Source organism: Cervus elaphus, chromosome X (assembly GCF_910594005.1).
Source record: "Cervus elaphus chromosome X, mCerEla1.1, whole genome shotgun sequence".
Taxonomy (NCBI): domain Eukaryota; kingdom Metazoa; phylum Chordata; class Mammalia; order Artiodactyla; family Cervidae; genus Cervus; species Cervus elaphus.
The window spans coordinates 55,075,101-55,100,857 of NC_057848.1; the positions used below are offsets into that span (position 1 = coordinate 55,075,101).

General features: G+C 41.1%; 1 protein-coding gene across 3 annotated transcripts in view; it reads right to left on the reverse strand.

Moving 5' to 3' along the window:
• The window catches only part of HS6ST2 (heparan sulfate 6-O-sulfotransferase 2), a 332,949-nt gene that overhangs the window by 59,612 nt on the left and 247,580 nt on the right, over positions 1–25,757 (reverse strand). For 2 of the 3 annotated variants that reach the window (XM_043896296.1, XM_043896297.1), the window contains exon 3: positions 25,452–25,484. The exons of the other annotated variant lie outside the window; for it this stretch is intronic. In XM_043896296.1, the coding sequence (XP_043752231.1) occupies positions 25,452–25,484 (33 nt within the window). The remainder of the gene's footprint in view (positions 1–25,451; positions 25,485–25,757) is intronic. 3 annotated transcript variants of the gene reach the window in all.

The window sequence follows — 25,757 nt, forward strand, 5'->3', positions numbered from 1 at the left end:
TTAACCTGAAGCTCCAATACTTTGACCACCTGATGCAAAGAGCTGACTCAGCGGGAAAGACCCTGATGCTGGGAAAGATCAAAGGCAGGAGGAGAAAGGGACAACAGAGGGGACAGGGGACAGAAGATAACTATTTCCTTACCCTGTCCATCTATCCAACCAATAAATGTTTGGATGGCATCACTGACTCAATGGATATGAGTTTGAGTAAACTCCAGGAAATAGCAAAGGACTGGGAAGCCTGGCAGTCCATGGGGTCACAAAGAGTCAGACAAGACTTAGCAACTGAACATAACATAACCTAATGCATGCTAAAAGGACAAAGATGTCTCCTTCAGAAAGCAGAGTCAAGAGAACACGCTACCAATGCAGCTACATGGAAAGCTTGATTTTGTTGAAGAAATCTGCACCCTTTTTCATCTATTAATTCTACTATGTTTGTTAAAAAATAAATCTGTTCTGTCCTTTTATTCATGGTAGTGCTTTGGCTTCATTCTCCTTTTGACTAGAAATAAATCCTAATACCAGTAGTCCTAGATAATTCTTTGAGAGTATTCTTAGTAGGTAAGGATGAAAGACCCAGGTACCAAGCTGAAATTCGCCCCTCACCTTTTAGCTCCTCCCAACATGTGATGTTTCACTGACTTCTCTAATGGAAATACTTCTGCTGATGCATAAGGAAATAGATTCATATGTCAGTGCCTTCAAAGGTCCATTAAACATAACATTATTTAAAAGCACATTAACTATCCTAACCAGTGTCAAACAACACCAGGGAAGCACAGGAGTTTGAAGACTAATACAGAGTTTCAGGATACTGAATGAGAATGTAAATCACAACTCTCACTAATTAAAACTTTGGCCCTTTGATTGCTCCTGGATTAAGTTCACTGGGGTGATTTTTCATCCTTGCCTGGGTTGACACAAGCCCAATAATTCACTCCGGCATTCTGACGTCACCTGCTTGGCTCTACTTGTCTCTGGAGTCAAGAGAGGTATCTCATTAGGGAGGGAGAGGTATTAATTAGACTTTTGTAAATAGCGACCATGAAGGATGCTAGCTCCTGATTTCACCCAGACTGTTGAGAAGAGCACTATGTGGACAGTTGCAGAATCTGGGTCTTTGTTCTAAGCCATCACCAGTCCCTCAATTGATTGGTACACCTCGGTTCACACAAATGAAAAATGGGGTAAAACAAGGCAGTCTCACTACCTGACTTCACAGAATAATGATGGTGATAAATAGGAAATGTCAGGTGATAAAATTATTTTATAATTAATACATGGGTGATGATTCTGTTTTTATACTCATTATAGCAGTCAAGGCCTTACTGCACAAGTTCATAGCTCTCATCTACTATTATTTCAACAACAATGCACTTGCCACCTGCTACAGGCAAAGCTCAAGTGTTACAAAAATATTATGTGCTCTTGACTCTCAAAGAGATTACTGAGTTGTAATGTTAAATTCTAGGACACTCAAATGAGCCCTCTTCCTTGCCCCTTGCAGCTCTGTCATGGTACATTTAGGAGCACTAAAGGAATAATTAGTTCACAGTAGTTTGGCTTTGTGACCCTTTATACACCAACAGAAGTCCTCTACTGCGCCCACTGTATTCACACTTTTCCCTTCTCTACCAGTCGTGGGTTTCTTTGCCTTGCTGCCTGGATGCCCTCAATCCACGTGTCAGGTCCCCTTGTGGGTCTTCTGAAATAGAAGTCAAGGACAGGTCCCTTGGGGGTCTCAGCAGTAGGGGAGGGGAGGAGAGGTTTGGATGAACACTCCAAGGTACTACTTTCTCCTGGGAGAAGCTGGATGATGAAGAGGAGAGCCAGGGAGCCAGGGCTCATTTGGATGGCTATTTCTGCTGTTTGTTAAAGCAAGCCTCATTACCTCATAGTGTTGCTTGGCTTAATGAAGGCCCTTGCTGAATAAACAATCGTACCTAGAGGCAATATGAGCATTCTGAGCCCGTGAAGGGCACTCTTCTGTTGGGGGAGGGGGAGAATCAATGGCGAGTGATGGCTGAGGGATCAATACTTCTCTGAATGAATTTCATCGTAAGTGACACCCCTTTGGGATAAGGAAGGGCTGACTGGAAATCAATCAAGGTTATCAACTAAACAACACTACTGAGAGTATTCAGGTGCAACATTTGAAATGTAAACTGGTGATCATACAAGAAATCGCAAGGAAATTGCTTGTAACCTGGCCAGACAGAAGACACTGATAAGTCGACATTTCCGAGAATCTTCATACAAATCTTCAGTTGAGTAACTAGACCCATCAGTGGAAAGCTTTCTTTTGATTTCAGAGAAGCCTTCTGAAATACAAATTTCAGCTGCTTTGGATGACTTTAGCAGAGTATAAAAGCCAGGATGGGGCAGAGTTGGGGGTGGGGACCCCATCTCTTAGACGTCACAAGAGCCAAAAGCAAGAGAGTTATAGAAACCTATGAAAATGGCAAGATCTCCAAAACAAAATGTAATTGGAAATGTAAGCTCACAATTATAAGAAACTATTGATTAGAAACATAAGAAACTAATGGGAAAATTACAAAGTACAGTACTCAAAATAATCTGGTTCAAAGAGGCAGTGATGGAAATGTGAAGCTGAAAGGCCACTGACCATCTTAGCTGGGAGAATAAATCTCAACTAGGCACAGAATCCATCCTTTTCTTAGATTTCAGCTGCACTAATACAGGTGCTTGGAAAAGAGGGAGAAAGCAGAAAACTGCCTTAACAATGTGGGCTTAAAGAACAGTTCGGTTCAGTCACTCAGTTGTGTCCGACTCTGCGACCCCAAGAACTGCAGCACGCCAGGCCTCCCTGTCCATCACCAACTCCCAGAGCTTACTCAAACTCACGTCCATCGAGTCAGTGATGCCATCCAACCATCTCCTCTGTCATCCCCTTCTCCTCCTGCCTTCAATCTGTCCCAGCATCAGGGTCTTTTCTAGTGCGTCCGTTCTTCACATCAGGTGGCCAAAGTATTGGAATTTCAGCTTCAATATCAGTCCTTCAATGAATATCCAGGACTGATTTCCTTTAGGATAGGCTGGTGGGATCTTCTTGCAGTCTAAGGGACTCTCAAGAATCTTCTCCAACACCACAATTCAAAAGCATCAATTATTCAGTGCTCAGCTTTCTTTATAGTCCAACTCTCACATCCATACATGACTACTGGAAAAACCATAGCCTTGACTAGATGGATCTTTGTTAGCAAAGTAATGTCTCTGCTTTTTACTATGCTGTCTAGGTTGATCATAGCTTTCCTTCCAAGGAGCAAGCGTCTTTTAATTTCATGGCTGCAGTCACCATCTGCAGTGATTTTGGAGCCCAAGAAAATAGTCTGTCACTGTTTCCATTGTTTCTTCATTTATTTCCCATGAAGTGATGGGACCAGATGCCATGATCTTTGTTTTTTGAATGTTGAGTTTTAAGCCAGCTTTTTCACTCTCCTCTTTCACTTTCATCAAGAGGCTCTTTAGTTCTTCTTCATTGCTTCATTGACTTCTTGCTTCATTGACTATGCCAAAGCCTTTGACTGTGTGGATCACAACAAACTGGAAAATTCTTAAAGAGATGGGGATACTAGACCACCTGACCTGTCTCCTGAGAAATCTGTATGCAGGTCAGGAGGCAACAGTTAGAACTGGACATGGAACAACAGACTGGTTCCCAATCGGGAAAGGAGTAAAGAACAGTTAATCAGTGCAAAATATGTCTTTAAACTGCATGAGAAATGATTCATGGGTTGAATGCCCCAAGGTGTAAAATGTGCCCTCCTAACCTTCCAGGGCTGATCCTCAGCCACTTCATTTATCTCCTGAGCCTCTGTCCTAAGCCAGCATCAATCTTCTGTCATCCTTAGTGATGAGTTCTAGGAAGAAGCTGTAGGTGAGTATTTAAATTCCTGCTGGAATTCCATTATTTAATAATGCCCTTGGAAAGCCTAGCTTTGTATGGCATTTTGGTGGGAGATGCCACAGTGAAGAGATCAGTAATTAGCCAGAAATTGGTACAAATAACTGCCTGTCCCCACAGCATACCCAATAGAAAAGCCAGTGCTATTAGAGGTATCAGAATCTACACCTTTTTTTAAAGTCAAATTGCTGACTTAACCATTCAGGCTTAAGCTACAGCTAATCAATACAAAATGTGGCCTCGAATGGCCTGTAGATACCAAATTGCTTGCTGCTGGTTATATGAAACAGGTCATTACAAAGGACAAATGATAAATTTTCCTCTTAATGTCATTTCAGATTATTAGGAAACCTAACATTGTATTATAGAAAGTATAAACATCTCATGTACCTCTATAGAAAAGAATTGATAGACTGTCAGCACAGCACAAGATTCCAGTTTTTGCACTCTCCGACATAAATCACAGCAGGATTCTCTATGACCCACCTCCCAGAATATTGGAAATGAAAGCAAAAATAAACAAATGGGACCTAATTAAACTCAAAAGCTTTTGCACAACAAAGGAAACTATAAGCAAGGTGAAAAGACAGCCCTCAGATTGGGAGAAAATAATAGCAAACGAAGCAACAGACACAGGATTAATCTCAAAAATATACAAGCAACTCCTGCAGCTCAATTCCAGAAAAATAAATGACCCAATCAAAAAATGGGCCAAAGATCTAACCAGACATTTCTCCAAAGAAGACATACAGATGGCTAACAAACACATGAAAAGATGCTCAACATCACTCCTTATCAGAGAAATGCAAATCAAAACCACAATGAGGTACCATTACACGCCAGTCAGAATGGCTGCTATCCAAAAGTCCACAAGCAATAAATGCTGGAGAGGGTGTGGAGAAAAGGGAACCCTCTTACACTGTTGGTGGGAATGCAAACTAGTACAGCCACTATGGAGAACAGTGTGGAGATTCCTTAAAAAACTGGAAATAGAACTGCCATATGACCCAGCAATCCCACTTCTGGGCATACACACTGAGGAAACCAGATCTGAAAGAGACACGTGCACCCCAATGTTCATCGCAGCAATGTTTATAATAGCCAGGACATGGAAGCAACCTAGATGCCCATCAGCAGACGAATGGATAAGGAAGCTGTGGTACATGTACACCATGGAATATTACTAAGCCATTAAAAAGAATTCATTTGAGTCAGTTCTAATGAGGTGGATGAAACTGAAGCCCATTATACAGAGTGAAGTAAGCCAGAAAGATAAACACCAATACAGTATACTAATACATATATATGGAATTTAGAAAGATGGTAACGATAACCCTACATGCAAGACAGAAAAAGAGACACAGATGTACAGAACAGACTTTTGGGCTCTGTGGGAGAAGGCGAGGGTGGGATGATCTGAGAGAATAGCATAGAAACACGTATATTATCAAGTGTGAAACAGATCGCCAGTCCAGGTTGGATGCATCACACAAGTGCTTGGGGCTGGTGCACCGGGATGACCCAGAGGGATGGGATGGGGAGGGATGTGGGAGGAGGGTTCAGGATGGGGAACACATGTAAATCCATGGCTGATTCATGTCAATGTATGGCAAAAAACCACTACAATATTGTAAAGTAATTAGCCTCCAACTAATAAAAATAAATATAAAAAAATTCCAGTTTTTGAACTTGATTCTAAAAGTATGGTGGTTAATAGTATACGTTATTGAATTCAGTTATATTGAACAGAGTGTTCCAATGTCTAAACTCCCCTTTGGTTAAGAGCCGGGGCCCAGAGAAACTTATTTAACTTTTTCAGATCAGGAAGCTACCTTTATTTAAAGCAGGAGTTGACAAAACATTTTCTATAAATATTTTTGGATTTGCAGACTTTGGTGCTGCAGTAAAAAAGTAGACACAGGCAATACCATAAACAAATGTGTGAATTTCATGTCATTGTGAAGTGTCAAAAAATAGTTTTCTTAATTATGAAAAAGCCATTTGAAATAAAAAGCAAACTAAGCTCACAGGCCATGGAAAACCACAATGGACTAGAATGGCTCGAATGGCTGACCTCTGATGTAAACCCACATCAGCAACTTCCCCAAGACATGGAAAGTCTTCCGTTTCCAAGGGTACTAACTTTTAATTAGAAACCTCTGAGAGATTCAGGTGCTTTATGTTCAAATAGCAGAAGTTTACCCCAGTGAATATATGAGTTTGGGAAAAAGAGACATAATTTTTGTTAAGTTCTAATCCCATACAGAGGTTTCTCCTCACTTCTTGCCTTCTCCATTCTTAGCCTCTTGTCTTCATCTTCTTTCTTTTCTCCACTTTTTCAAGTTACCACCGTGCCTCTTCAGTGTCCTCTTAGAATCCAAGAGACGTATTTATAAATCGATTATCAGTATTTGCTCCTAACCGAGAATCTTCCACTGATGTGTCTCCCAGAATTGCCCATCTATATCTTAAACCCATTCCAATTCTGTGGCACTTTTATTCACAGGACATTTTGATGTTTTTCTTCACAAATCTTTTTAGAAATGACAAGAACATAAAGTGAAACATTTCTCAGTCCTCTGTATTCCCCTCCACCCCACCCCCAAAAATCATTCAAACTCCTATTCAGAAAAGAGCTGTTGTCTGCAACACACTATCATTTAAAACACCACCAGTAAAGCCATTGACAAAACTGGCAGTTACAGTCAAATGCTATGGTGACAAGCGCTGTGCACACAGTGATATTAATATGTGGAAGTGTTAGAGATAGCTGGTGGTATTATTATGCCAAGTGTCAAGGATGCAAACTTGTTGACATGAATTTTTGTGAAAGAGCCAGGATTATTACTGGGTTACTGGAATTGTTCCCAAGGGACAGACGAAAGCCTGCACTCATCTAATAAAGTGAAACACCTGGGCTACAGACCCAATTCTAGCTCTGTTTCTGCTGAAACTTCTCTGAGCTTTCCTCCTCATTCTGTAAAATGGAAGGGTTTGGAAAGATCCTGAAATACTCCTCCTGGTTATGATTTATAACCATTTGAGTCGGAACCGGTGACAAAGGACAAAAGTGAAGCTTGCTACCACTTAATGTCAGAATGATCAAACCAATGAATACCTCCGGCTGCTCCTGGCTGGCTGTCGCTGGGCATAATGGGAACAGAGGAGGTACTTTTCTTACATAGTCAGTTGCCATATTGTCTGGTTGCTGCCACTCTTTACGAAACAAAATTGAGATCTGACTTATAATTTATGTCTACTTATTACATGTCTGGAAGGTTAAGTGCAGTGCAGTCCCAGACAAGAAAAAGTCAATAAGCCCTCAGGTTGTTTTATGGAAATACATATCTCGATGGGCTGTAGTATTGGAATGCCTTTGGCCTAGAATAAAACCCTTCAGGATTAAAACCACTTCCAACAAATCACTCAAACAACAACAGTCTCTGAGGGTTTTTCTCTTTAACTTTTCTTCATCTTGAACGCTAGGCAGTTGCTCCTCAGGTGAAACAGATCACCAGCCCAGGCTGGATGCATGAGACAAGTGCTTGGGCCTGGTGCACTGGGAAGACCCAGAGGGATTGGGTAGAGAGGGAGGTGGGAGGGGGGATCGGGATGGGGAATACATGTAAATCCATGGCTGACTCATGTCAATGTATGACAAAAACCACTATAATATTGTAAAGTAATTAGCCTCCAACTAATAAAAATAAATGGGGAAAAAAAAGTAAACTTCTTTCCCTTCACAAGGCAAATCTTAATAAGTTATGCATTTTGAACAGTTCCACACTCCCTGGGCTCTTAGTCTGACAAGTACAGCAGAGCGTCCTGCATGTGGGGGTAAGGGGCGCTGTGGCTGGCAGGCATCAGTTGCTGAGTTGTGCGTGGCTCAAAAGCACTGGCTCAAACCGATGGTAGGATAAACACTAGAAGCATCTGTTTCCACGTTTGTTCCTTGGGCTGGAGGGAGCAGGGGATGCTGGCTGTTTATAGAACAATTTACGGTTACAATTTCAGTGGTTGATTACTTGATTTCTTAATCCATCTCCTAATCACAGATCAAACACGGGTTTCAATAATGAAGTCATTTTAGGCATGATTACAAACAATCTCCTACTGAGGGCTTTTGTCTTGGAACAAGGAGCTCTCTTCCCACGCTCAGCATAACACGGATCAGAACAGCACTGCAGCTCTTCTGCCCAGGCAGGACAGGCCTTTGGACTAGAACCGTGCCCTCTTTCCCACGAACATTCGTCTCAGTGTGGTCATGCAGTAACGGTGGGAGTACCGGGGTAACTATCACAGCATGGACCCACCTCCTCCGACTCTTGAGCTATTACTATCTTGGGACAAAACGGCTATTTCACCAACTCCCTTGCTAGATGGCCTCAGATGGCTCCTTATTGTCTACCAGTCCAGGTCTGCATAGCAGCCTGGCTTCCAAGACCCTCCCCGAAGAAACCCAGCCTCACACATCTAAATGCCAACACCACTGCTCTCCCCAGGTCCTCTAGGCTTGTCTTTGCTTCTGGGCCTTCCCCAGGCTGCTTCCTCTGCCTGGACTGCCCTTCTGCATTTCTTCCTCCTGGCAAGCTGCTGCTTCTCTTTAAAAACCTACAGTGGCTGCCTTTTCCTTGGTGTATTCTTCTCCATGGCCCTGGGCAACATCCATGCCTTCCTCTTGGCTCCATTTTGTTCAGATCTGATTAGATCACATTGAATCATAAGATTTCTCTACACTTTTATGTCCACCTTTTGTGGATTGCGAGCTTTTTTGAAGGTAAGTAGACTGTGTTTAATCTCAGCATATTTCCCCCACCTCCTTTACATACAGGCTGATTGGTCCTCAGCATACCCAGGACACTGTCTCTCTCCCCATACAGGTGAATGTCTTACATGACAAACACGGCAGAAGCCATGGTACCTCCTAGGGACTGACCCCAGGAATAGGTTAGAAGTCATAGTCACTTGCAGGAACTCAGACATTTGCAGGCTGACCTGGCTTCAGGGCAATGGGAGAAATGGGAGCTGTTCCCTGCCAAGACTTCCTAGCCATCGACTTAGAGGTTCCTGTAAACCCATGCTGCAGAAGTGACCTTCACACAGTCCTGACAGCAAAGGAGGATGGCACTCACCGCTGGTGTCAACACGCTCTAGGAATGAAGAGTTTCAGGGAAGGCCAAGGTTCTCTAACTGGCATTCAGGGAAGGATCTTGGAGGACAGAGCTTAAAAAGAGCAGCAGTGTGTAAGCAGGAAGGCCATGCTTAAATAAAGGAGGGGAGATAAAGGAGGTGAAGGCTGAACCCAATTAAAATCGTTGGGGGGGATCTACATCACATGTATTTTTTTTTAACCACCAGCTGATTATAAACTATATGAACACTCCTAAAATCAGTAAGATTTTGCTTAACTCCAATGATAGCTTTTAAGTTTAAATAACACTTCCAGTCTCTCTAAAAAAGCAATTTTAAAAGAAAATGAGGGGCTGCCCTGGTGGTCCAGTGGTTACGACTCTGCCTTCCAATGCAGCAGGCATGGGGTTCAATTCCTGGTGAGGGAACTAAGGTCCCAGATGCTGCAGAGTGTGGCCAAAAATTTAAAAATAAGAGATATTTTTTAAAAAGGAAAGTGAGCTACTTAGTACACAAGCAGACTGTCTCACTTCCCTAAGAGACCTAAGATGGTCTCAGCCTCCAGCACTGAACTCTGTGTGTGCTGAAAACCTCTAAGTCGTGTGTTTAACACCATGTCACATGTAGGTACTCACGGACTGGGTCTGAAATGAATGTACAGGTCTTATTTTACAACCATGTTCCCTGAAGAAAACTGAGGCAGCCATCACAACATTCAGTAATTTAATGTGTTTTAATGTGATTGATTGTTTAAAAACAAGACTCCTGCCTTCATTCCACAAACACTGACTGAAAACCTACTGGGTTTCAGGCACTAGGCCAGACATTGGAGACACAAGGATCAATGAGACAACAGCGCTGAACTCCACAGTACACAATCTAGGTAGGGATGCAGATGGTTAGAAAATAACCCATCTCCTCTTCCACCATTTGGCTGCAGTTGCTCTCTAAAGAGATCATCAGTGATGGCCTGCCAACCAAGTCTGGTGACCTCTTTTTAAAAATCAGACTTCTTGGCAATCTCACTCCTATGACATCTGAGGAGAGACATGACTGAATTTAACCACCAAGCCCTGCAAATATCTAGAGGAAGAGCTTTCCAGGCCAAGACAGGAGCAAGTGCAAAGGCCCTGAGGTAGCAGCAGACCCAGTATAGAGTGAAGCAAGGAGAAAGGTATGATTAGAGAAGGAAGGTCACAGGCCAGAGCAATAAAATATGAAGTCAGAGAAAAAACAAGAACCAGGCGATGCAAGCCCTTGCAGGCCACAGAAAGGCTTCATTCTTGTATTATTTGTGGGATGGAATGCCACTATCAGATTTTGAACAAAGGAGTGACAAAATGTGAATTAACATTTTAAAAGGATCATCAGGTTGGTTGCTGCATGGAAAACAGGCTGGACGGGACCATGGTGGAAGCAAAGGAACCAGCTTTTTACAGTGGCCCATGGAAGAAATGATGGTGGCTTGTTACAGAAAACAGTCTGGAAGTTCTGTTAAAAGCTAAAAATAGAACTACCAGGTGACCCAGCAATCCTCCTCCTGGGCATATAACTGGAAAAGACAAAAACTAATTTGAAAAGTTACATGGACCCCAATGTTCACAGCAGCTCTATTTACAATAGCCAAGAAATGTAAGCAACCTAAATATCCATCAACAGAGAAATGGATAAAGGAGATGTGGTACTTATACACAATGGAATATTACTCAGCCATAAAAAAGAACAAAATAATGCAGCAACATGGATGGACCTAGAGATTGTCGTACTGCATGAGGTCGGTCAGACACAGAAAGACAAATATCACATGATATCACTCATATGTGGAATCTAAAAAAGTGATACAAATGAACTTATTTATAAAGTAGAAAAAGATTCACAGACACAGATAACAAACTTGTGGTTACCAAAAAGGAAATGGAGTTGGGGAGGGATAAATTAGGAATTTGGGATTGATAGATACACACTCAGTCAATCAGTTTAGTCACTCAGTCGTGTCCGACTCTTTGCGACCCCATGGACTGCAGCATGCCAGGCCTCCCTGTCCGTCACCAACTCCCGGAGTTTACTCAAATTCATGTCCATTGAGTCGGTGATGCCATCCAACCATCTCATCCTCTGTCATCCCATTCTCCTCTCGCTTTCAATCTTTCCCAGCATCAGGGTCTTTTCCAGTGAGTCAGCTCTTCACATCAGGTGGCCAAAGTATTGAAGTTTCAGCTTCAACATCAGTCCTTCCAATGAACATTCAGGACTGATTTCCCTTGGGATGGACTGGTTGGATCTCCTTGCAGTCCAAGGGGCTCTCAAGAGTCCTCTCCAACACCACAGTTCAAAAGCATCAATTCTTCAGTGCTCAACTTTCTTTATAGTCCAATTCTCACATCCATACATGACCACCAGAAAAACCATAGCCTTGACTAGACGGACATTTGTTGGCAAAGTAATGTCTGTTTTTAATATGCTATCTAGGTTGGTCATAACTTTCCTTCCAAGGAGTAAGCGTCTTTTAATTTCATGGGTGCAGTCACCATCTGCAGTGATTTTGGAGCCCCCAAAAATGAAGTCTGCCACTGTTTCCACTGTTTCTCCATGTATTTGCCATGAAGTGATGAAATTAAAAGACGCTTACTCCTTGGAAGGAAAGTTATGACCAACCTAGACAGCATAGTAAAAAGCAGAGACATTACTTTGCCAACAAAGGTATGTCTAGTCAAGGCTATGGTTTTTCCAGTGGTCATATATGGATGTGAGAGTTGCATTGTGAAGAAAACTGAGCACCAAAGAATTGATGCTTTTGAACTGTACTGTTGAAGAAGACTCTTGAGTCCCTTGGACTACAAGGAGATCCCACCAGTCCATCCTAAAGGAAATCAGTCCTGGGTGTTCATTGGAAGGACTGATGTTGAAGCTGAAACTCCAATACTTTGGCCACCTGATGCGAAGAACTGACTCATTGGAAAAGACCCTGATGCTGGGAAAGATTGAAGGCGGGAAGAGAAGGGGACAACAGAGGATGAGATGGTTGGATGGCATTATTGACTCGATGGACATGAGTTTGGGCAAGCTCTGGGAGTTGGTGATGGACAGGGAGGCCTGGCATGCTGCAGTCCATGGGATCGCAAAGAGTCGGACATGACTGAGTGACTAATCACAGCACAGCATATATAACTAAATCACTCTGCTGTACACCTGAAACTAATACAACATTGTATATCAATTATACTTCAGTATAAATACATAATAAGAAATGATAGTAGCTTAGAGGGGGGTGGCAGAGGAGATGATGATGAGGGTGGTCAGATTACCAATATATTATGAAGGCCAATGGATCAGATGTAACCTGGGAGAGAAAAAGACACATGAAAGATATACTGAGGATATGGGGGAGCAGAATTGCCATTTATGGAGGTGGAAAAGATTCTGAGAGAAACAAGTTTTGGGGGGAAAGTCAGGAGTTCGTTTTGGGGCAGGTCAAGTTTGAGATACCATTAAGCTTCAGAGGAAATCTGGACTGACAAGTTGGTTATATGAGCCTGGAGATCAGGGGAGAAGTCAGACCTGTGATGCACATGTAAGCCAAGCCTGCCTCCAGCCTTTCAGCATCCTCTCCAAGCAGAGTCCGTGTGATTCAATTGATATCAGCCACTTAGTGTAAGAATAATCCTTGCCTGAAGCCAGTTTGGCCTTTTCACCTTCTTTCTCACATGGTGCTCATCCTGGCCTTCATTCTCAAGACTTGTTTGGCCTGATAAAGTGGGAGTTGTAGTGATGACAAAAGCTGCTTAAGAAAGTACAATAGGACTTTCACTGTGGCCTATTGATGAAGACTCCATGCGTGGGTTCCATCCCTGGTTGGGGAACTAAGATCCCATAAGCCATGTCACATGGCCTATATATATATATATATATATATATAGAGGGGTGCAGCATAGACTCTGTTTTCCTGATGAGCTACCTTTCACTGAAGAAACACACATTTTATTAAGTTTCTTTTCTTCTAACATGTACGAGCATCAGACTATGAAGATCTGGATAAACTCAAAATGGAATCTTAGACGCCACAGAGACCAGCATTCAATCAAATTCATTTGGAGGGGGACCTACCATCAGGCAACTCACCCTCAAGCTAAGCTTTTGGGGTATTTTTTAGGGGGAGTTGGTAAATTGTAAGCCCAAGAAAATCACAGTATTTTGTTTCTGGCAAAAACCAATGAAAGGGAAATCAACCACATACTACAACCTGTCTGGAGCGTCATTTTTGGCTGCACTCACTTTGCCTTCCAGGTACCTGGTTCTCTCCTTACTAAAGTCATTTGCTAGCTGCTGGGAGCTTGACAAGTACTAATTATTCTCATCAGTTCCCCAACCCCACAAACTAGATTCACAAAAGTTTAAAAGTCATACAATTTGAAAGCCTGGAGAACACAGTGTGTTCCAAACTATCCACTGAGCTTTAGAAAGACACAGGTACGCAGACAGAGTTGGGCAAGAAGATCCATGGTAGGTTATTTGAGTTTCCTCATCTGCAAGTGGTACTAGCCACTCCCTACATGCCCTACCCCCACAGAAGGTTCTGCTGGGGGAGCTGAAGTAATGGTGAGACATATAAAGCCTGACATCTGCGTTCTCCTTCCATTTTGGTATGAGAGGTCATTTACAGATCTTCACACAGCTAGCTACTCTTCTGAGCCTGTAGAAGAAAGAAAGACAGCCATTTTGAGTCAGAAAATGACTCAACCTGACTGGCAGGAAGCTCGCTCAGGGCCAGGCAGAGGAAACCTGCCAATTCCTCAAATCATCATGGCAGTATCAAAAGTAAGGACACATGTGTGTGGATCTGGCTGGTACCCTTGGTGATTCAATGTCCACTGGCCCAGTAGAATACTGTACTATTTTTGTGAAGCTAGCAGAGGTGTGTTTGCCATCAGTCTGTCTGTCTGTTTGCATGCCTGCCTGTGTGTATTTTCTACCCACCCACCTGCCTGGCCTGTTCATTTCCTTAGAACCCAAAAGCAGAATTAAAGAGTTGGTAAGTTCTATAGAGTCACCTTCTAGCACACTCCTTCATCTTATAATGGAGAAACTGAGGCCCAAGGAGAAGTGACTTAACCAAAGCCGCAGAGTGAATTTAACAGCAGAATTGGAATTTTAATTCCAGGTTGGCTGATTTTCAATTCTTGGTCTTTGTCCATCTATGACTCAGCTTCTTTTTAAAAAATTACTTATTCATTTATTTGACTGTGTCAGGTCTTAATTGCATCTTGTACGATCTTTCATTGAGGAGCACGGACGTAGCTGTCCTGCAGTATGTGGGATCTTAGTTCACGGACCAGAGATCAAATCTGCGACCCCTGCATTGCAGGGCAGATCCTTAACCACTGGACCACCAGGGACGTACCTTGACTCAGCATCTTGCTACCTTGTTTGTCTTCCTTTGTTTTTATTTTTAAAAACTGAAGTATAGTTGATTTACAACACTGTATTAATCATGGCAAAGTGATTCAGTTAAACATATATATATACACACACACACACACATTTTAATATATCCTATGATAAACCATAATAGAAAAAATATAAAAAGTAAAAACATAATTAAAAATGTGCTTTGTCTCTGCATTTCTTTTTTAATGAGTTTTTATTTGAGTATAGTTCATTTACAGTGTTATGCTAGTTTCTATGATATAACAAAGTGAATCAGTTATATATACACACGTATCCCCTCTTTTCTGGATTTCCTTCCCATTTAGGTTATCACAGAGCATTGAGTAGAGTTCCCTGGGGTATACAGGGAAGTAGGTTCTCATTGGTATCCATTTTATATACAGTAGCATATCTCTGCATTTCTGCTTCTCTCTCTGTCATTGTCTGCTATACATAATCCCTGGGAAACTGATGTTGGCTTGGCACATGCCTTACTTTTACAACATGTTCTCACAAAGGCTCACATCCCTATAACATGATAACTCGTCAACCCCCATTAATTAACTGCATTGCCTCAGCTCCAAGCTTTGGTCATGTCTTGGTATATCTCCTTTTGCTAAAAAGGTCAAACCAAGCACCTTAATTATTCCACAGATTTGCTTTCACCTGTGGGATTATTATAACTCAGAAATTTCTCAAGGCAAGTATCCTAAATTAATTTTTTATGATACCTCTTCTATCCCAAGTTGACCCTGACCTTAGAGTATTTGAAATACTGTGCATATTTCCCCATGGCAAATCAAGAATTCACTTTTAATTTGATCCCTACTTTTGCAATGCAACTTGTTGACAGTTAAAAAAAAAAAAGAAGGAAAGAAAGAATATTGCTGGCTTTCTCATCCCCAGTTTTAAAAATAATACTATAATCCTCTACATACATACTTTTGCATACTACATACAAAATAGCTTTCAACTTGAAAAGTCACAAAAACAGAGGAAGAATACTCTTCAGAGGTTTCAAAAACCCTGGAGAATGTGACTTGCCACTTTCTGTTTTCTTTGAATTAATGAGAAAGGAAATGAGCATATCAGGTGTGATGGATATGGTTTCCAGTTTGTTGTCTGGTTTAGATTATAAGCTCCCAAAAGACAGGGCTAGCTTAATCCTCTGCTCAGTGGCTATTTAGTGTCTGATATAAACAGGCGATGAATCTGCTTTTGGCTCAGTTGCAGTTGCTGCTAGAAATGGAGCTGGTGTTGCAGAAAGAAAAAAAAAAAAAGAAAATCAAGGCTAGCTTCTTACAACAGGTCAGCTGATGACTACTCTGACTTAGATTGGTCTTGCATTTAAGGTTCTCCTAGAATATTCTTTATAAACTCCACTTATTTTGAAGCTAGAGTTCACCATTCTGAAAGTGAAAGTGAAGTCGCTCAGTTGTGTCCGACTCTTGGCGACCCCATGGACTGCAGCCTATCAGCTCCTCTGTCCATGGGATTTTCCAGGCAAGGGTACTGGAGTGGGTTGCCATTTCCTTCTCCATTCACCATTCTACCTGCCTTTAAAAACTGGCAAATAGATTTTTGAATTGAAGTATAGTTGACTTGCAATGTTGTGTTAGTTTCAGATGTACAGCAAACTGATTCAATTATACATGTACATGGGCTTCCCTTGTGGCTCAGCTGGTGAAGAATCTGCGTGCAATGCGGCAGACCTGGGTTCGATCCCTGGGTTGGGAAGATCCCCTGGATAAGGGAAAGGCTACCCACCCCAGTATTCTGGCCTAGAGAACTCCATGGACTGTATAGCCCATGGGGTTGCAAAGAGTCAGACATGACTGAGTGACTTTCACTTTCATTTATACATATATTTCAGTAGCATTGTAAAATTGACACTGAAGGCGTCATACAGAAAGGAATAGATGAGACTTATGGAACTTTCCTTGTGAAGGGCTTAACATGAGGTTTTATGATCACCGAGTATTACACCACATGGCTCTTCAATGTTATAACATTGTGTGATTTTCAGGGAATCTTCATTCAAAGCTCCTATCCTCCCATCTTATTTCATTTTCTCATAAAAACATACCAGCACTTATAACTAATTAATTTTTAGGTCTTCTTAGTTAATTTCACTCTTATGAATTTCAGAAATCCCTCAGTGTTTCCTGCATAACCAGAAATTAATTCCCTTTAATTAGTCAAGAAAGGTTATTTGAGCAAAATAACATCCAAGTAATCATTTTCCCCTGCATAGGTTCAGAAGGTAAGTTATGGTCTAAAAGGCGTTTGGGAGTCAGAAAATGACTCCAGCCAAAAGCATCACTTAATGTTCCTTTCTTCCCTGTAGCTTTTACTCCTTTTCATGCAAACAAGCTGTAATGGGCCTAAGAAACTCTTTATTTTGCCTCATGCATCATCTCTGACATTGTCAAATCAATTCATATGAAAAAATTAGAGAAAGACTATGCACAGGCTCCTCATAAAGTCTATGTGCATTTATATTTTAATATAGGAACAATCAGTAAAGGCCATTTAAAGGCTCATTTATGCCTGTTTAGAATGACTCTGACATTCCACAGCTGTACATGAGCAGCCTTCTCTTAGGGCTCCTGACAAATGAACAAGAGCTCCCAGAGAGGAGAAGGTAAACGGTGCCCCATGGCAAGCAAAAATCAAGTTGGAAATTGTAAAAGCCATAAGAAAAAGACCAACGTGCTACCAAATGCCATTCACACATGCTGTCTGGCATACCCATGGCCAAAAATCTGAAAGTTGAAAAGTTTTCAAACTGCATCAGGCCTTGATAATTCCAGTGTCTGGCTGACGAGGTGATGCTGAGCTGTCCAGAAAAATCAGTGCAGTAAATTGGATGCTGAGCCAATGAAAGTGAAGGGACAGGAAGCCCCATGGTGCCATGGTGACAGTCATTTTTTTCCTAGGCGCAATTTTAGGATTTCAAATAAAGGCTATTTGCCAAACAGGAAATATTTCAACTTTGGAAGGGGAATAGAAATAATCTAGTAATTCCTACCTTGTGAAATAGTGTTCTCCATTTTATGTGCTCATAAGATCTTCTATGATATATAGTTGTGCTACAAATGCTCTGGACAAAGCAGTGAGACCAAACTAGTGGAAAATATTGCACGCAAAAAAGCAGCCCACCTAGAAGAGTGTAATAGAAAGATAAGGCAGGGGCAACAAACACAGCTGGAAAGGATTCAAAGCACTGAGAACCTAAATTAAAAGACATTTAACTCTTTTGATGGAGAAAGGGCTAGAGCTATAATTAAGAGTGAGCATTAAAGAAATAATGTATATATAAAAAAAGAAATGATGTATACATTTAACTGTGGAGCCCCAGTCTATAGCCCTGTCTTCATTTATTTCAACTGAATCTTGCATTGCAGGCTCTTTTTCCAATCCAGCTACTCTCCCCTCTTGGTGACCTTGGACTATCAGCTGCCCCAAAGCCTCCAAAATACATGCACTTCACCTATTGCTAAGGGATTTTGCCTACTTTCATTGATAAAATTCTTTGAGAATAATGAATTACAAATGCTGTGAACAAAAATAGCACCAAGAATTAAATAGCAAAAGTAAGCATACAAGCAAGCATAATTCCCAGGTAGCATAGGTAATTCCAAATCAAGGAACAGGATGGGATGCAGTTGACCTGAACTGTAGTCCTGAGTCTGCCACAAACTAGCTGGGTGTGCTTAGATAGGTCATTGTCTTGGTGAGGATCTATTTCCTCATCGGCACAACCTCACAGGCTCTTAAATGAGAGCCATGCAGGCGCTCCCTGTGCTGTCTCCCTCATCTCTTTCCTTAAGCCCAATTCTTCTTCAATGTCAATATCCTGTGAGAGTAGATCAGAGATGTACTTCTTTGGAGTCTCTAATCCCTCTTGGATCTTCTTCTTCAGACTCTCTGACCACAAAATCATGCCCGGCTTTTCTCTGGAAAAGAGTGAATTCCTAAAATCTAATCATGGAGCTGATTCTTATATTTATTTTACTTTCTAAAAGATGTTTTGGGTGCAGACCATTTCTAAAGTCTTTATTGAATTTGTGACAACATTGCTTTTGTTTTATGTTTTGGTTTCTTCACAGAGAGGCATGTGGGATGTCAGCTCCCCGACCAGGGATCAAACCCACACCCCTGACACTGGGAAGCCTTAACCACTACACCACCAGGGAAGTCCCTGATTCTTGTGTCTAGAACATTGCAGGTATCTGAAATTATGGAACAGCGGTAACATAGAAGGGCACAGCAAGTGTATTTCAGATGTTGGTGACTTTCTAGCTCTTCCTCTTCTAGTTGTCCAAGCCCACCTTTCCTGCTTCCCCATCTTCTCCCACAAAGCCTGGTGCAGCAGATGTAGGGAAGGTGTGAGGAAGTTAGGGAAAGCTACCTTTCCAACTTCAACTTTGGTTCCTAACTGGGCTTTGGTGAGGTGCTGAGGCAGACAGCACCGCCATGGCTGCAAGAATCCTGAGTGGCCCTCTAAGAGTTAAGACGCTTCTCTTGGCACCTGACACCTAAGAGGGCAATGCCTACGCCATGTCATTGTGAAGCCAACTTAGAATACCTTCCTTCATTTTAGTAGTATTTGGTTCTTCTTGAAGATTTCCTGTGGGCAATCTGAAAAGAGTGAATTTTCAGATATTCCCACAAGAAGTTGACAGTTGCATCTGTGGTGTTGCATTGTTGCCCTGGCTAGTGGAGGTTAAAACAAGAAGCAACGTTTTAACTTCTCATGACATTTATAAGAATTGTAAAGCTGGCTTTTGCTAGAAAACTTATGCTTAATCTAAGCAGTTCTGATATACTGGAAAATGTTTCTACACATCCACTTTACAAAATTAAACAGAATGTTGGAAAGAGATCTTGGACCACGTCTCTGAAAACAACTAATTGTACCACTTTAGAGCTAAAAGAACCAGGGATCATCTACTTTGAACACTGCTTTTACACATGAAGATACAGGCTCAGAGAAAGGAAGTGCCATTGGCTAAGGTCCTATAGCAGTGAGACACTGGTCTTCCAATTCTCAATTCAGGGCTCTTGCCACTACAGAAATGGGCAAAACCAAATGCCGCCACAATTACTAGCCTTTCATGCCCGTGTTTTTCTTTCAAAAGCTAGTTTGTCTTGAGTAACAAAAATGCTGTGAGTAATCAAGAGAAATATCCCTAAGGATTAATAGACCTATTCACATTCTATGACAGGAAGTAGGTGGATCTGCCAAATTCTAATGCTGAAGAAGATAAGAAGAGTACGGAACAGAAGTTTAATAAGGAGCACACTCTGGGTTATACTTCAGGACGAACTAAGGGGAGGCGGTCCTAATGATAGAGCAGTGAGAAGCAGAAAAATGAGAATTGGTACTGAAACCAGGAAAGTATGAAATAGAGGAAACCAAAGGTCCCAGGCAAAGTGTTAGCGAAATCTGTATGAAACCTATAAAAGCAAAGAGCAAAATCACCTTGATCACTCTCCATCCATCCAATCATTCTCTGTCCACTTTTTTTTTTCATGACATTTATCACTCTCTGAGATTAGTTTGTTCATTTACTTATACATTGTTTATTTTCTATTTCCCTCTAATATGTGTGCACACTCCCATTCATGTACACTCACATCCCTTAAGAAACACAAGAGGAGAAACCTTGCATGTTTCATTGTCCCCAGTGCCTAGAACAGTGCGTGGAACATAGTAAGTGCTCAGTAGATACATTTTGAATGAATCAATAGAAGTTAGACTACAACTGATGAAAGCTGTGAGAATAAAGACATCCAAGATTATAAATTCAAGGATGTTTTGACTATTCTTACTTTCAGTCAGAATAAGAGAAGTACATCAACATCTCTAGCTCATTTAGGGCAAGAGAAATAGGAATTTTGATCAATACATGCACCATTATCATGAGAGCTTTTGTGCCATGGAGGTCATAAAGGGGGTGCTGGCACAATAAAAGGGAAATGGTGCCATCCGCATATCCATAGTAGGACTTTTGGGGCCTCAAGTTTGGTTTGCAAGATTACAAATGCAATGAGGAATCTCTGGGACCTGAGGGTAACCTTGAAGTGGACTTTGAAATAAACAGCTGGGACTGACAATACTTGATACAAGACTTGCAAACAAAGGGCCATGCCAAATTTCTAAAGAAGAAGCTGGTGTGCACCCAGGAAGGCAAGGGACTCACCCAGTTTTCTAGACCATTACAATTTGGAGGGTCTAATGACCTTTGCATATTCCATAGGTAGTAATTCAACTGGGGGGACTGTACTTAATTTGGGGAATGGGGGAATGAGGTCACCTTCCTTCATAAGGAATATTGTTTCCAGTGGTAAAGTTATAAGCTAGGTCTGTAGTTTCTGTAAGAATATCTTATTTACAAAGAATTGTTCTAACAATAATATGCAGCAATACTATTAACCAAGATTTGTGTATCTCTTTGCTCTAATTAAGTTTTAGGTCAGACATAATTATTCTTACTCTGGCCTAAAACACTGAGAGCCAACTTGAAATGTAAAAACCAAAGTAATTCAATATTTACTAAATTTAAAGGAAGTAAAATAAAATTGAAGTAAAAGTAAAATAAATTTGAATTTATGCACATTCTTTTCCCACTTTAGCAGTGGCTTTATTTCCCTTAAGTTCCTCTTTTGTCATTATGATTTTCAGCAAGATTATAGTCTTTGAATGACTTGTCATATGCTACAGATATTTCAAGACCAAATTAAACTCTCAATGCACTTGCATATAACTAAAGAAAACTGTATTAGACACTTAAGGACAAAGACACTACACATTCTGTATTGACAGCCCATTGTTCCACAGAAAGCATGGCATCTGGAAGGTGTCCAGTAAATATCTGCAGAATAAATAAAAGAAAAAAAATCGATCTACCATGCGATAGAATTATTTTCACACATTCAAAATGTCAGGCATGTCTGACCCAGCCTGTGTGTATGTGTCTACACACACAGTGCTCTCAAAATTCCCACATGTTCATCCTTCAGGATGAAGGCATTATCTTTCCTCTGGGCACGTATGTTTGTATAACAAAACACTGCAGCAAGATTCACCGTACAGACTGTCCCAAGAAAGATCATTTTAATTAACCTTTCCTCAAACATACCAAACTACCAACACTTAAAAATTGATCTCAATTTTCACTTAGGAGAACTGTTTCTTCTCCCTGGAAAATATATACCTTTAAAAGTTTCAATTGCCAATTTATATCTCCAGTTCATAATCAAAGAAATTCACAATTGACTTGTCATGCTTTCCCTGGAATCTCAGTGTGAACCACTTTCTTAACTTAGACTACTTTTACTTCTGCTCAGATGAATGCTCAGAACGTCTTCCTTGTTTTTGACCCTTAATACTTCTCGAAGCTAGATTCCCCCATCTGCATTCCTGAGGCAGGATGACAAAAGCCAGACTACACTTCAGCCTCCTAGGATATCCTGCCCTGGAGATGCTCAGCAAGCAATTGGAAATTGGAGCTAGCCTGGAGCTCCGGAATAAGTTAAGGGGAGGTCAATTTGGGAATCATTAGTGTAGAGGTGAAAGGTGAAGCTATGTCAGGAGATGAAATTACCCAGAATGAGCACACAGCAAGAGAAGAGAAGCAGATCAATGACAGGACCTTGGGAATTGCTCCACTGAAAGGAGCGGGGTGGGAGCGGGGAGAGGCTGGGTGTGTGTGTGCGTGCATGTGTGTGCACACGCTCATATGTGTAAAAGAGATCCAATCAAGGAAACTTAAGAAGTGTTGAGAAGAAGACAGGAGGTGAGCCAAGATAAATTAGGAATGCTTTCAAACAAGAGAAGATGTGTAAAAGTTCCAAAATCACCAAAAAGAGTTCAAGAACACTAAAGCTGGAGGAGCCAGTGGATTTTTAAACATGTCACAGATAATCTTGGAAAGCAGTCTTCTGGGTGCCATCCTTGTGAAATCCGTGTGATCATATGCTGATGTGTACAGGTGCATATGCGTGTGCGCCAAACCATCACAAGATGAAATATAAGTGTTGCATGAGACTGGTACTAGGTGTGCGAGACAATCGTGGTACTAACCATTACCACTTATTGACTGTTTACTATATGCTGGGAGCAGTGCTAAGCACTTGATATGCATGATCTCAATTCAATCCTCACAACAACCCTGTAAGGTGTTTACATGTGAAGATACAAAGTCCGCAGAGGCTAAAAAAATGACTCAAGGTCACAGTGCTAGAAAGTGACAGGCAGCACCAGGATTGGACCCAAGAACATTTTGACTCTAAAAGCCCATACTCTGTCACTGAAGAAACACTTCCATATGCTGACATTAGTGACATCATCCGTGTATGAGGGGAAGAGAGCTGGTACATCAGTTGAGCGTCTCCTATTGACAAAAGTACTTTGACAAAACATCTCCTTTCACCCATATACCATCAACATCATGGCTATGTTTAGGTTAACTTTATGAAGGAACATTTAAAGAAATCGGATTCATTTTTTGGAAAAGAAGCCGGAGTTGTATAATTTCAAAACAACTGGTTATCATTCAAATGTATTTACTACAATAGCTCCCAAGGGTTTGAAAGTTTTTTTAAAAAAGTGTGGCATCATTGATTTGGTGGTTGTTATTGATATTCAAATCACTGTCTATCAAACTCATCTGAAAAGTGAGGGAATTTGATAGGGTAATCTTAAAGGCCTCCTCCAGTCTTGACTTCTTATGATTCTCATACACAGGTCGAATGCCAATCATTTTAAAGGTACAAAATATGAAGCAGAATGGAAAAGCAGCAGAACTGGTTTGCGTGTCAGCATCCTTTTATTCCTTAAATTTATAGAGGCATACTGTTAAAATATTATTTAAAAATCAGTCTTTGGTTGTTCAAGGCATTGCTTGTGAACTTAAGTAGAAACTTGGAAACTCCATCACAAAATGATACCCTGAAAATCCAGGAAAATAATTTTCTTGCAGCCAACTGCAGACCTTATAATACAGCTGGCTATAGAAAAAGAGAGAGACAGAGAGAGAGAGAGAGTTGCAAACACTCTGGCAGTTAATGTTTTTGCTGCCTATAGAAACACAAATGAGGTTCTGGTCTGAAACAATTAGCCTTGCTGTTAATTGTGCATGTGTGTGGCAATAATGCAAGGCATTTGGGATGGCTCCCACTGATTGTTCCCTTCTTTCTCTGGATTAGAAAATCCATTCAGACAACTAAATAATAGCAAGCATTTATGCAAATTGTTAATTATTAGGCAGAGATAATCATAATCTTGTATATTTATAAAACTGAATATACAATGGGGATTACCAAATGAATTGTTGCTTTATTTTACTAGTGGTCGAAAAACATGCTAGCTTTGCAAATAGTTTTCATACATCATTCAGTCCACCAGAATTAAAAATGGCTCCCATGGATGTTTACCAAAGCTGATTCTCTTCCATATCACCATCTGTGTTCTTCTCTTCCTTTCTCACAAACTAAAAGCAGGTAAATTATTCTGACAATAGTTTCTGGTCAAACTACTCAGCCCCATAATAAAAATAAAGAATAACTCATGACTTGTTTTGTTATATAGCAAGCCTATTAAGACAGAGATGATTCTATCATGGAGCAAAATTTAAAACAAAAATAAAACAAAATTTGTAACATTTTCCCTGTGAAAGCAATTATAGGGATAATAGTCTTTAGGTTAATTGGCTATTATCTTAATGGTCACCCACTCTGTTTTATTTGATAGATGAGGAAGTCAAGGCTCACAGCAGATATAGGAATTGAGCAAAGTCACTCCACTAGTTAGTAGCAAAACGTAGTACTGTTGCCACCATGATACACCCAATCCATGATGCTCAAATGCCCTCCTGTACTAATATTGTGTGATTAGGTGTCTATACCATTTATCTCAATGAACTATAACCTGACTATGGAATTAAACCCTGAATTTATGCTTCTTAGATGTCAAATAAATCCATTGAGACCCTAATGGGAATATGGAAACCCAGCTCCTGAAAGCCAAACTGGGTATCTAAGATATGGTCAACCCACTCTATTTCAGTGAGTCTTCTCTCGTAGAGGAATCCAAAGGCTATAACCTTTGGTCTTCTTAACTTATCTGGCTAGAGAACAAATAATATAGATGGGTAGGAAGAGAAAGTAGAGACACTGGTAAATCTTTCTGGAGCCAATAAGCCTAGAATAGGCCAAATACAGTACTGGTGAGCAGGATGATCTTAGAAAACCAGGTGCCAAGCTAGGAGAGCCACATTTACAAAATGGCTGATAATTCTCCCAGCCTCCTCAGCACTGACGGCATTTTGACGGCACAGCTCGCAGGAACAGTCATTGCCTGGAAAGACACTATTCTGTCGCATTCTCAACAGCCCGACCCCAGAGTTAGAAACTTTCCTGTGTTTGATTAGACTTGCAGAGTTCATGTCACAAAGGTCCCTAGCCTATGGGGTTACGCTACCTTGCAAGTCTACATATGTACATACTTTATAAGCCCTGATACTTTCAAATAATTCATCTCCCTTCAATAAAATGCTGAGCTAGTTGTTTCATAAACCACCATCCAGCTGAGTGACAGGCAGGTGCACCTGAAGCGCTGTGGAGAACGCTTTGTTGGTGGTGGGGTGGGGTCTTCATAACAGAACACTCCACAGTGTCTTCCAATTTCAGCAAAAAGGAAAAGAAGCTAGTGACCTACTGCCCGACTGGGATGCTGGCCCTGAACTTTCGCCCCACTTCTGAACTAGGTCATCTTTCAGACCTGAGACTACATGCCTGGGTCATTTCAGCTATTTTAAACTAAAAAAGAAACCTGGAAAGAATCTATCCAAGTGGAAACCTAACTATTTATTGTATGGAAATTAAACTGATGGGCAATGGCAGAGTCTATGTATTCTAGCTCACCTGGGTTCAGTTAAACTCAAAATCCATTGTCACTTACCTTGCTGCATCTAGAATCTGAAAAATCCTCCACCTGTTAAAGGAACAGTAAAACCAGGTGCTAGCAAGAGCTTGATAAGAGAGGAATTAAAATAATAAAAGTTTTCCATTTTGCTTTGATCACATTTTTTTTTCAGCTTTCCAAACCTTAAGGCAACAGCTCATGGATGGCTCCCTAATTCTGTTCCCCACTAGTTCCTCTCATGTAGTGGGGAGATTATGAATCAGAGGGCTAAAAGGGACAGGGCAGCGCTGAAAGTCAAACCTCTGAAGGGCTATGGGCTGAGAATGAAAGATCCTCCATTCA